The 12,962-nt window shown below is 31.2% G+C and overlaps 1 protein-coding gene across 1 annotated transcript; it reads right to left on the bottom strand.

Annotated features, from left to right (window-relative positions):
* Positions 1 to 9,578: 9,578 nt before the first annotated feature.
* LOC107009872 (agamous-like MADS-box protein AGL62) lies at positions 9,579 to 10,073 on the bottom strand. Its single transcript, XM_027914166.1, has 2 exons — positions 9,833 to 10,073; positions 9,579 to 9,733 (listed from the first exon to the last, which is right to left on the bottom strand). Exons 1-2 carry the CDS (start codon positions 10,071 to 10,073, stop codon positions 9,579 to 9,581), a joined length of 396 nt encoding a protein of 131 aa, XP_027769967.1.
* Between the last annotated feature and the right edge of the window lie 2,889 nt (positions 10,074 to 12,962).

Raw genomic sequence — 12,962 nt, 5'->3', positions numbered from 1 at the left:
TCCGACTGTGGGTCGACGCTTAGAAATTTCTGGCGGTTTCTGGGTAAGGGTCGGAGGTAGCTATCCGCAGACCAACAACACGGGCCGTGGGTCACCCCAGGTCCATAAGTTGCACCTCTAACACTAAAATCTACATTTTGGTTTGTTCTAGCATACATGGTGCTACAAGTATCGATTGATACCGTTCATAGTAGTCTTGAGATTTATATTCAGTGAACATAACTATTTTGAGATAATGAACTTGATACCTGTAAATAATATAGTTGATAATTGTGATTGACATATTTGACACCAGTGATTAGCATACTTGATACTTGTGATTGTCGAATTGTGACTTTTGGACAATTATTTTCAAGTCTTATGAAGTGTGTATCATAAATCTACTAGGTTAGGGTGATTTTTATGCAGTTTGTAGTTAGAGAAGGTTTGGTTGGGATGAAAGAGAACTTGTATTCTAGCTAGTTTTGCCTACTTATTTGGTTACTTTTTGAGCATCATATTATTTGGTACTTACTCCTTGCTTCTACACTTTTATAGTTTTAGAGCTTAGATCAGTGTGATTTCCTTTCTCCTAGTTACACCTGAGGCTTCTTAAGGATACATTAAGAGCAAGATTTTTTTCATTCCAACGGGCTTTATTGTTCCTTATTTTATGTCTTGTTCTATTTGAGAAACAAACCCATTAAGACTTATAATTATGTTTTAATTCTGCACTTTATACATTAATGGTTTGTATACGTGTCAAATTTTAGGATTTCATTAGAATGAATAAGTGTTCTATTCTTATGCCATTGTTGTTTACATTCCACTTTTCTTTCTTGTTTTCGGATTGAGGTTCACTTGTCTTAGTGGGAATTTCCAAGTGTCACCATGTCTAATTTTGAGTTGTGATAAGTTAATATCAATTTCATGCAAGCCCTTTATATTTCCACGTGCTTATCTATTCCAGGAAGTTTGTAGGGTAAAGTAAATCTCAGACTGATTTCTTTTGTTCCTGCACTGTCTTTTGAAAGCCTGGATTTTAAGACAAATGAGAGTACGCACATCTTGATTTATCATGCTTTAGTGTTACTACACTATCTACCATCCACTCAACTACCATAATAGATATCCAGAACAAGATGATCAGTAGATGTAATTAAGTAAATATGTAAATATATATGCATAAACAGTGCAAAAATGTATGTGTGTATATATCCTGTAGATACTCTAAATTTACATTCCAGCAAAAATATTTCATACACACGGACATAACGTTGGACCTATGCTCACAGGGGCGACATATATATAGTAAAATAGAAACATGTGAACTTTTAGGAATGAATTTTTTTATTTCATAAAATATCAACTAATACCACAATTACAATTCATAAAAATTATTTCACTAAATAATGTTTTGTTAGATTATTATTGAGTAGATGTTATATATAGTAGTTATAATGTATGTGTATTTTTCTTCAAAAATCAAAATTATTATGCTCAATTGTTGATGGGAAACAACACTGTATAAAAAAGAGTTAACTATTTGGGATGTGTCTAACAAAAGGAGTGAGTAACTTCTATGCACAAAAACCTCAAATTTATTATTGGACCTATTAGCGGGGTGAATTAGAGAGGATTTATTTACTTATTTTTACCATTTAAATGAAGATATTAGTTAGGCGGAGATCGTAACACATAGAATTAATGGGTTCTTATGTAATAATTCTAAAATTATTATGCAAGAACTACTTTTTTTAAGGGGTAGTTTTACATTAAGATGATTTATACCTAAATTGCTAATTTAGTAATCGACGTTACACAAAATTGGATCCAGAAAAGAATTAAGTTTAATTTGGAAAACTATTCTCTAAGGCTAATGTACTTGAGAAAATTTATTTTGTATCATACATGAAAGGAACCTTTTTTATGTATGAGCTTGTGACAAAAAAAATTAGATACTTTAGTTCAATATATATGCGTATCATGTTAAAAATAAGATCCGACTTCTCTTGTAATATCGAATATGCCATTAGAGTCAATTGATATTTGAAAAGTTCCTATATAAGTTGTCGATCCTCAAAAAAAAGGTTTTTCAGAGAAAACGTTGTTCAAGTTAAGTTTTCTTATTGTCCTTTCCAATACATCTCTTCTAATTTCCCTATTTCCAGACGAAGATACATCCATATTAGAGAGATTTCACCATCTCACAGAGAGCTAGCCTAGATGTAAAATGTAAATGCACTAATTTTGTTGAAGATGAAAACATAAAAGAAAATTAATGAGTGTATGAGAGTTTTCTTTGATTTATAACTTTCACAATATTCACTAGTTACTAAAAAAATTCAATTAATTTTATCAATTTAGGCAACTCAAAGCATCACTGAGAATGAAAAAAAACCGACTTAGTAACATAAGAAATTCATGACCTTTTCTTTTTTTTTTAATATAAAACCTCATATAGATTGATAATTCATTACTAACAACAAGTGACTTCATTAAAAAGACAACAAATGTTCATGATAGAAGACTCAATCTCTAGTTAAATCTTTTCTAATCATAGCTTCAATTTTATTAACTCCAATTATAAATTCCATGATACTCCTGACTTCAATATTCCTCCTCATCTTCTGGATCAGGGGCAACATTTAAATCAAATTTCAGATGCTCCTTCAAAATAGAATTTAGTGTTTCTTTTTTAATATTCTCTACTGCAACTTCAATGTCAACTTCTGCTCCTCCATATGTTTATCTTGATGTATTTCTGAGCCAGGGTGTAGAATCTTATGCATTAGTACTCGTTTTTTTTCTTTCTCGTTACATGTTTGCAATTCTTTATGAAGATCTTTCAATTCCTCAAAACCTTTTAATTAACCCTCAGCATAATGATGTCCGGGGGTCCTCTACTTTCATTTTGAGAAAATTTTCAATTATATCTTCTACGCTTGTGGAACCACAGGAATATGGTTTTCCACCTGGTGAAAAGAGCATCACAACAACATCTGCACCGGTCTGAGTTGCAAACTTCTCTGCATCCTCAAACAAAGTTTTTTTTCTTTTTGAGAAACTCACAGCACGTGCTCTCTCAGACTCGATAAGCTTCATTTCAATTTTTTGCTTACCTTTTTTAGTCTCATTTTCCATTGCAAAAGAAAATGATATGAAGAAGAAAGTAATATATTTCTATTGAATAAGGCTGAGCAATTTCAAGAGAAACACTTGTAAAATTTATAGTAGATGTGTGAGTGTACTTCTCACGAGTATTGCAATGCTTTCTTGTTATGATTCTAGCTATCACGTGTATTGTCATGTTTACTTAATACTTTCATATTACGAGTGTATCTGTTTATTTAATGCTTTCACATTATATGGGTCTTTCTATGACGTTTGCTTTCATGTGTGTTTTTAGATTTGTTTAATGAATTCATAATATGGGTCTACTATCACATTCATATTATGAGTCTATATTTTCATATTATTTGATTCTATTACAAGGTTACCTTGTAACTAAATAAAAAATTATAAAGTTGCAAGGTAATAATGTCTAATTGAATTTAAAGGCAAATAAAAAAAAACAATGCTTGTGTGTGTGTGTGTGTATACACGTACATATACACATCATATTTTCAAGTAGTCGATGTTTTACATTGTCATTTGGTGATGAAGGATACACTTATATGCTAGTATCATTCACACAAGCATAAGACATATATACAAAAATGATAAAGTTATTACAGAATACATTTCAAATATGTATATTGGCATAATAAAATGCACAGATCAAAGTAATTTGTGTTGCTTCTACTTACCATTGGATCTTATCCCGTAGATTGTATATCGTCTTCTCAATGTTTTGAGCTCAATCAATTTTTATTTCTTAAAATATTTAGCGACTGACGTTCCTAATTTTCTCCTTGCTCGTACAATTATTTGCTATACCACAAAGCCCACTTTTACTATTTGTCATTTTAGAACAAATATATGATGTGGTTCACGTATTTTTCCTCTGTCAAAAATTAACGGTAAGTTTAAATATGAAGAAATTTGATAAAGGCAAAAAAGATTATCTGTTACTTTGACAAACTTTGGTATAATAAATCTTAAAATAAATATAACTTTACATACTTCACAATGTTAATAAATATATGTGGCTAAATTTTTTATGTATACGTCAAAAACAAATAGTAAATATTATAATTACTTCATCATAGTATGTGTATGCACTCGCCGACTTTCCACGAATTCACCATTTTGAGAAGAAAAAAACTGAAAGTTCATATTTTTTTTTAAAAAAAAAGATTATACAATTCTATTTCAATTTTTATGCTAAAACTAAAATTCATTTATCCGTATGTACATCATCTAATATTTTAAAGTATTTATTTGAATGACTTAGCGCCCGTTTGTATTGACTTACAAGTAGTTTTTAATTCAATAATAAAAAGTCAATTTGAAATAACTTTTAAGCCAAAAACAAAAGTATGGTGAGACCTACTTTTGGTTTTTGACTTATTTTAAGTCATTCTAAACTTATTTTAAGTAATTTTTGTTCTTGTCAAGCACTTCCTCGCTAATTTTATTTCATTTGTTAGATAATTAAAGTTATTTTTTTTATATTTGACAAACACTTCCAAATGTTTAAAACTGACTTGAATGTAGGTTTAATTAGCTTTTAATTCAATTCAAACACCCTTTTAGACACTAATGCCTACTCAATAAATAACATATAAACTATATCATTGATTATATATTCCTGGTAAGGCTTGTTTACATTATTTTAAAGATGTACATAGGTGCATAAATCATGTGCAAGATTAGTTATCCAAAAGTAATATCATCTTAACATTTAAAACATAAAATTACTTAATTATTTTGGATATTTCATCAAACACTTTACTAGTGTAAGAAGTTCTTCCTTCACAGTAACTACCACCTCTCTATCGGCTTGGGCCGTCACGGCTCAAGCCAACACTTAAAAATTCAATCTAAACTCCGCATTTGTAACTTGTTCGGACAAGGGATCGACCGAAGAATGAGGAGGAGCTTCTTGTTCCAAATTCTTCCTCACATTCTTTTTAGAGTAAGCCGTTCGAGTAGACTTATCTTGAAGAGCATAAGCTAAGTATTAGGAGAGAGAATTTACAGAGTCAAACTCTATAGCATGACTTTAGAGTAATGAAAGAAGTGAAGTTTCCTAATAATCTTGAAGCCTCTCATCATAAATGTGGCTCTCTTCACACTCATGAACAAGACTCTACTAGACGCGGCTTATGAGACATATTATGACCGTTCTAAACCTTGTGCTCTGATTACCAAGTTTTTCACGACCCAGGGCTACACCCTAGATGTAACATGGCGCATAGAACCCCGAAGGACTCCATATAAGCCACTTAGCATTCACAACTTAAGAAATAGAACAATAAAGAGTAAACAATCATCTTAAGTCCAAAATATTTTTTTAGAAAAGCGGGGAGTCTAAACATATGTCTCAACATAGCCATCTATTACAATCCAACAAAATTAGGCGTAGCCAATATATCCTGTCCAAAAAAAAAAGAAACTAAAACGAAAGTAATTAGTCCTCGCACCATAAGGACTCACCAAGCTCGGGAAAGAATTAAAGTCCAAGATCTTGCCACTAAAATGGGAATCCTTTCTATCGGACCCTACATTTGGAGAAAATGTAGGGAAAAGTATGTGTTAGTAAAAAAATGCACTAAGTATGATAGTTATGCATTAAAACATTTAAAATATGCTAAAAGAGACATTTCATTCCATAACATGCTATTGACTAAGTAAAACATAATATAAAAAGGTAAATATAACACAAGTCATAATATCATGGTCAATCCAAGCTAAATAATACTTTAAACACATATGAGATATTTCTTCTGTAACCTTAGTTCACTATAATCTTGTTGTGGAAAATTATCCTTAATCAACTTAGAGACCATGGGAACTATAACATCATCACCTGATGTCCCCCAAACCAAAAAGAATTGTTCCACTTGCCTAAGGTAAAAGCAAGAACTTCTAGCAGCTTAAGTGGATGAACTAGCTAATCATCCTATGAGGGCACTTAATTTATGAAATGAGGATATTGATACTAGAAACCGGAGTACACTGACGGGGGAGCTTCCATCTCATGAGACTTCTTCTAGAAACCCGACCTCTATTAACGGGAGAGCTCCTATTTCAATGTCAATATCCACTTGGTATGTTAACCATAACTTCCGTGGAACAATATTTTATTACTTATATATACTCGTTATCCTAAGAATCCTTTCTATGTACATCATGCTAGTGTGTGTTTATGAGGATAGTCTTTCACAACATAACATAAAACATCATTATTTGACACTTAACTCTCAAATCACCCTTTAACATTTGCATAGGTTTCATAAGATCATGCATAAACTCATACTTTGCCCATTCAAGATTCAAAGTTTACTTTCAATCACAAATTCTAGAAATCATGGTTTAGATAGGGATTTTGTCAGAAATTCATGTAATTATATTACTTCATTCTTTGGATCATAAAATTCCAATTTCATAATCAACAACCCACATCATATGACATGGGGGTTTGCATGGGTTCATAGGGAAAACATCAAAAAAGCATTGTAAATCATCAATTCATGAGTATTTAAACATAATTCAATCATTAAGATAAATATTCAAAAGAATCCTTGGCGATTGAAGAAAACCCTACCTAACTAGGGAATTCTACCTTTAGGAATAGAGGGATTTGGGGACTCCATTAAGGTATGAGATTTCATGGATGAAACCTACCATACCACAAGTCCACTTGCTTCTCTTCAATGGAGTAATTGATATCTTAGATTGAAACCCTATGTTGAATCATTTTCTTCTTCTTCAAGCTTTCTAGAGAGAGAATATTTCGGAGGAGATTTGATTTCTTTAGTGAAAGTTGGAAGAATGAATTAAATATGGTGAATTTAAAGTAAAAAGGCTTATATAGGGGTTCTAAATATAGGAAAAATGATATAGTATAGGATTTATTTTATTAATTAGGAAAAGATCGAACTNATTCCAATTTCATAATCAACAACCCACATCATATGACATGGGGGTTTGCATGGGTTCATAGGGAAAACATCAAAAAAGCATTGTAAATCATCAATTCATGAATATTTAAACATAATTCAATCATTAAGATAAATATTCAAAAGAATCCTTGGCGATTGAAGAAAACCCTACCTAACTAGGGAATTCTACCTTTAGGAATAGAGGGATTTGGGGACTCCATGACGGTATGAGACATCATGGATGAAACCTACCATACCACAAGTCCACTTGCTTCTCTTCAATGGAGTAATTGATATCTTAGATTGAAACCCTATGTTGAATCATTTTCTTCTTCTTCAAGCTTTCTAGAGAGAGAATATTTCGGAGGAGATTTGATTTCTTTAGTGAAAGTTGGAAGAATGAATTAAATATGGTGAATTTAAAGTAAAAAGGCTTATATAGGGGTTCTAAATATAGGCAAAATGATATAGTATAGGATTTATTTTATTAATTAGGAAAAGATCGAACTTCCCCTGAAAGTAACAGTCAAACAGTGACCCACACGACACCACTATCAAGGATTGCGAATGGACCTACGGTCTGTCCAGCACATCCGTGGTTAGGTGGTCTGGGAACTGATCTTTGGGGGTCAGAACCACGGATTGTGGACCCCTACGGTCCGTAGTTCCAGTCGTGGTTCTAAGCCTGGACAACTTTTTGTATGGCCAATCACGAACCCCACCTACGGTACGTGGGTAAACCTAAGGACCATCAATGGTCCTTAAAGATGGCAACGGTAGGTTTTGGATTGATTCTCACTTGTATTGGTGGGAATCGCCAAGTTTCATCATGAGTGTTTTTGAGTCGTGATAAGTTACTACCAATTTCATGCAAGCCCCTTATCTTTCCACTTGCTTATCTATTCGAGGAAGTTTGTAGACTAAATAAAAATCATACTAATTTCTTTTGTTCATGCACTGTCTTTTGAAAGTTTGGATTTTAAGACAAATGAGAATACACATATCTTGATTTATCATGCTTTAGTGTTACTACACTATCTACCATCCACTCAACTACCATAATAGATATCCAAAACAAGATGACTACTAGATGTAATTATATAAATATGTAAATAAATGTGCATAAACAGTGCAAAAATGTTTGTATATATATATAATTCCTGTAGATATTCTAAATTTACATTCCAGCAAAAATATTTCATGCACACGAGCATATTGTTAGACCTATGCTCACACGGACGACATATATCTAGTAGAATAAAAACATGTGAACTTTTAGGAATGAATTTTTTTATTTCATAAAATAACAACTAATACCACAATTACAATTCATAGAAATTATTTCACTAAATAATGTTTTGTTAGATTATTATTGAGTAGATGTTATATATAGTAGTTATAACGTATGTGTATTTTTCTTCAAAAATCAAAATTATTATGCTCAATTGTTGATGGGAAACAACACTGTATAAAAAAGAGTTAACTATTTGGGATGTGTCTGACAAAAGGAGTGAGTAACTTCTATGCCCAAAAACCTCAAATTTATTATTGGACCTATTAGCGGGGTGAATTAGAGAGGATTTATTTACTTATTTTTACCATTTAAATGAAGATATCAGTTAGGCGAGAGATCGTAACACATAGAATTAATGGGTTCTTATGTAATAATTTTAAAATTATTATGCAAGAACTACTTTTTTTAAGAGGTAGTTTTACATTAAGATAATTTGTACCTAAATTGCTAATTTAGTAATGGACGTTACACAAAATTGGATCCAGAAAAGAATTAAGTTGAATTTGGAAAACTATTCTCTAAGGCTAATGTACTTGAGAAAATTTATTTTGTATCATACACGAAAGGAACCTTTTTTATGTATGAGCTTGTGACAAAAAAAATTAGATACTTTAGTTCAATATATATGCTTATCATGTTAAAAATAAGATTCGACTTCTCTTGTAATATCGAATATGCCTTTAGAGTCAATTGATATTTGAAAAGTTCCTATATAAGTTGTCGGATCCTAAAAAAAAAGGTTTTTCAGTGAAAACGTTGTTCAAGTTAAGTTTTCTTATTGTCCTTTCCAATACATCTCTTCTAATTTCCCTATTTCCAGACGAAGATACATCCATATTAGAGAGATTTCACCATCTCACAGAGAGCTAGCCTAGATGTAAAATGTAAATGCACTAATTTTGTTGAAGATGAAAACATAAAAGAAAATTTAATGAGTGTATGAGAGTTTTCTTTGATTTATCACTTTCACAATATTGACTAGTTACTAAAAAAATTCAATAAATTTATCAATTTAGGCAACACAAAGCATCACTGAGTATGAAAAAAAACGACTTAGTAACATAAGAAATTCATGACCTTTTATTTTTTTTAATATAAAACTTCATATAGATTGATAATTCATTACTAATAACAAGTGATTTCATTAAAAAGACAATAAATGTTCATGATAGAAGACTCAATCTCTAGTTAAATCTTTTCTAAGCATAGCTTCAATTTTATTAACTCCAATTATATATTCCATGATACTCCTGACTTCAATATTCCTCCTCATCTTCTGGCTCAGGGGCAACATTTAAATCAAATTTCAGATGCTCCTTCAAAATAGAATTTAGTGTTTCTTTTTTAATATTCTCTACCCGCAACTTCAATGCCAACTTCTGCTCCTCCATATGTTTATCTTGAGGTATTTCTGAGCCAGGGTGCAGAATCTTATGCATTAGTACTCATTTTTTTTCTTTCTCGTTACATGTTTGCAATTCTTTATGAAGATCTTTCAATTCCTCAAAACCTTTTAATTCACCCTCAACATAATGACGCCGGGGTTCCTCTACTTTCATTTTGAGAAAATTTTCAATTATATCTTCTACGCTTGTGGAACCACAGGAATATGGTTTTCCACCTGGTGAAAAGAGCATCAGAGCAACATCTGCACCGGTCTGAGTTGCAAACTTCTTTGCATCCTCAAACAAAGTTTTTTTTCTTTTTGAGAAACTCACAGCACGTGCTCTCTCAGACTCGATAAGCTTCATTTCAATTTTTTGCTTACCTTTTTTAGTCTCATTTTCCATTGCAAAAGAAAATGATATGAAGAAGACAGTAATATATTTCTATTGAATAAGGCTGAGCAATTTCAAGAGAAACACTTGTGAAATTTATAGTAGATGTGTGAGTGTACTTCTCACGAGTATTGCAATGCTTTCTTGTTATGATTCTAGCTATCACGTGTATTTTCATGTTTACTTAATACTTTCATATTACGAGTGTATCTGTTTATTTAATGCTTTCACATTATATGGGTCTTTCTATGACGTTTGCTTTCATGTGTGTTTTTAGATTTGTTTAATGTATTCATAATATGGGTCTACTATCACATTCATATTATGAGTCTAATTTTCATATTATGTGATTCTATTACAAGGTTACCTTGTAACTAAATAAAAAATTATAAAGTTGCAAGGTAATAATGTCTAATTGAATTTAAAGGCAAATAATAAAGAAACAATGCTTGTGTGTGTGTGTGTGTGTGTACACGTACATATACACATCATATTTTCAAGTAGTCGATGTTTTACATTGTCATTTGGTGATGAAGGATACGCTTATATGCTATTATCATTCAGACAAGCATAAGACATATAAACAAAAATGATAAAGTTATTACAGAATACATTTCAAATATGTATATTGGCAGAATAAAATGCACAGATCAAAGTAATTTGTGTTGCTTCTACTTACCATTGAATCTTATCCCATAGATTGTATATCGTCTTATCAATGTTTTGAGCTCAATCAATTTTTATTTCTTAAAATATTTAGCGACTGACGTTCCTAATTTTCTCCTTGCTCGTACAATTATTTGCTATACCACAAAGCCCACTTTTACTATTTGTCATTTTAGAACAAATATATGATGTGGTTCACGTATTTTTCCTCTGTCAAAAATTAACGGTAAGTTTAAATATGAAGAAATTTGACAAAGGCAAAAAATATTATCTATTACTTTGATAAACCTTGGTATAATAAATCTTAAAATAAATATAACTTTACATACGTCACAATGTTAATAGATATATGTGGCTAAATTTTTTATGTATACGTCAAAAACAAATAGTAAATATTATAATTACTTCATCACAGTATGTGTAAGAGTGCACTCGCCGACTTTCCACGAATTCACCATTTTGAGAAGAAAAAAACTGAAAGTTCATGTTTTTTTTAAAAAAAAAGATTATACAATTCTATTTCAATTTTTATGCTAAAACTAAAATTCATTTATCCGTATGTACATCATCAAATATTTTAACGTCTTTATTTGAATGACTTAGCGCCCGTTTGTATTGACTTACAAGTAGTTTTTAATTCAATAATAAAAAGTCAATTTGAAATAACTTTTAAGCCAAAAAATAAAAGTATGGTGAGACCTACTTTTGTTTTTTTGACTTATTTTAAGTCATTCTAAACTTATTTTACGTAATTTTTGTTCTTGTCAAGCACTTCCTCGCTAATTTTATTTCATTTGTTAGATAATTAAAGTTATTTTTTTTTTATATTTGACAAACACTTCCAAATGTTTAAAACTGACTTGAATGTAGGTTTAATCAGCTTTTAATTCAATTCAAACACCCTTTTAGACACTAATGCCTACTCAATAAATAACATATAAACTATATAATTGATGATATATTCCTGGTAAGGCTTGTTTACATTATTTTAAAGATGTACATAGGTGCATAAATCATGTGCAAGATTAGTTATCCAAAAGTAATATCATCCTAACATTTAAAACAGAAAATTACTTAATTATTTTGGATATTTCATCAAACACTTTACTAGTGTAAGAAGTTCCTTCACAAGAACTACCACCTCTCTATTGGCTTGGTCCGTCACGGCTCGAGCCAACACTTAAAAATTCAATTTAAACTCCGCATTTGTAACTTGTTCGGCCAAGGGATCGACCGAAGAATGAGGAGGAGCTTCTTGTTCCAAATTCTTCCTCACATTCTTTTTAGAGAAAGCCCTTCGAGTAGACTTATCTTAAAGAGCATAAGCTAAGTATTAGGAGAGAGAATTTACAGATTCAAACTCTATAGCATGAATTTAGAGTAATGAAAGAAGTGAAGTTTCCTAATAATCTTGAAGCCTCTCATCATAAATGTGGCTCTCTTCACACTCATGAACAAGACTCTACTTGACGCGGCTTATTAGACATATTATGACCATTCTAAACCTTGTGCTCTGATTACCAAGTTTGTCACGACCCACGGCTACACCCTAGATGTAACATGAAATATAGAACCCCGAAGGACTCCATACAAGCCACTTAGCTTTCTCAACTTAAGAAATAGAACAATAATTAGTAAACATTCATCTTAAGTCCACAATATTTTTTTAGAAAAGCGGGGAGTCTAAACATATATCTCAACATAGCCATCTATTACAATCCAACGAAATTAGGCGTAGCCAATATATCCTGTCCAAAATAAAAATTAAAAACAAAAGAGAAACTAAAACGAAAGTAATTAGTCCGCGCACCATAAGGACTCACCAAGCTCGGGAAAGAATCAAAGTCCAAGATCTTGCCACTAAAATGGGAATCCTGTCTATCGGACCCTACATTTGGAGAAAATGTAGGGAAAAGTATGTGTTGGTAAAAAAAATGCACTAAGTATGATAGTTATACATTAAAACATTTAAAATATGCTAAAAGAGACTTTTGATTCCATAACATGCAATTGACTAAGTAAAACATATTATGAATAGGTAAATATAACACAAGTCATAATATCATGGTCAATGCAAGCTAAATAAAACTTTTAACACATATGAGATATTTCTTCTGTAACCTTAGTTCACTATAATCTTGTTGTGGAAAATTATCCTTAATCAACTTAGGGACCATGGGAACTATAACATCATCA

This window comes from Solanum pennellii, chromosome 2 (genome assembly GCF_001406875.1).
Source record: "Solanum pennellii chromosome 2, SPENNV200".
In the NCBI taxonomy this organism is placed as follows: Eukaryota; Viridiplantae; Streptophyta; class Magnoliopsida; order Solanales; family Solanaceae; genus Solanum; species Solanum pennellii.
The sequence above is the reverse complement of the archived record's forward strand: the minus strand, read 5'-3'. Positions and strand labels throughout refer to the sequence as shown.

Excerpts from the sequence above, each read along its gene's own strand:
- LOC107009872 (XM_027914166.1), bottom strand. The coding sequence starts at position 10,073 with ATGAAGCTTATCGAGTCTGAGAGAGCACGTGCTGTGAGTTTCTCAAAA. Across the intron at positions 9,734-9,832 it reads TGTTGAGGGTGAATTAAAAG|AAATACCTCAAGATAAACAT; the intron begins GTTTTGAGGAAT and ends ACCCTGGCTCAG.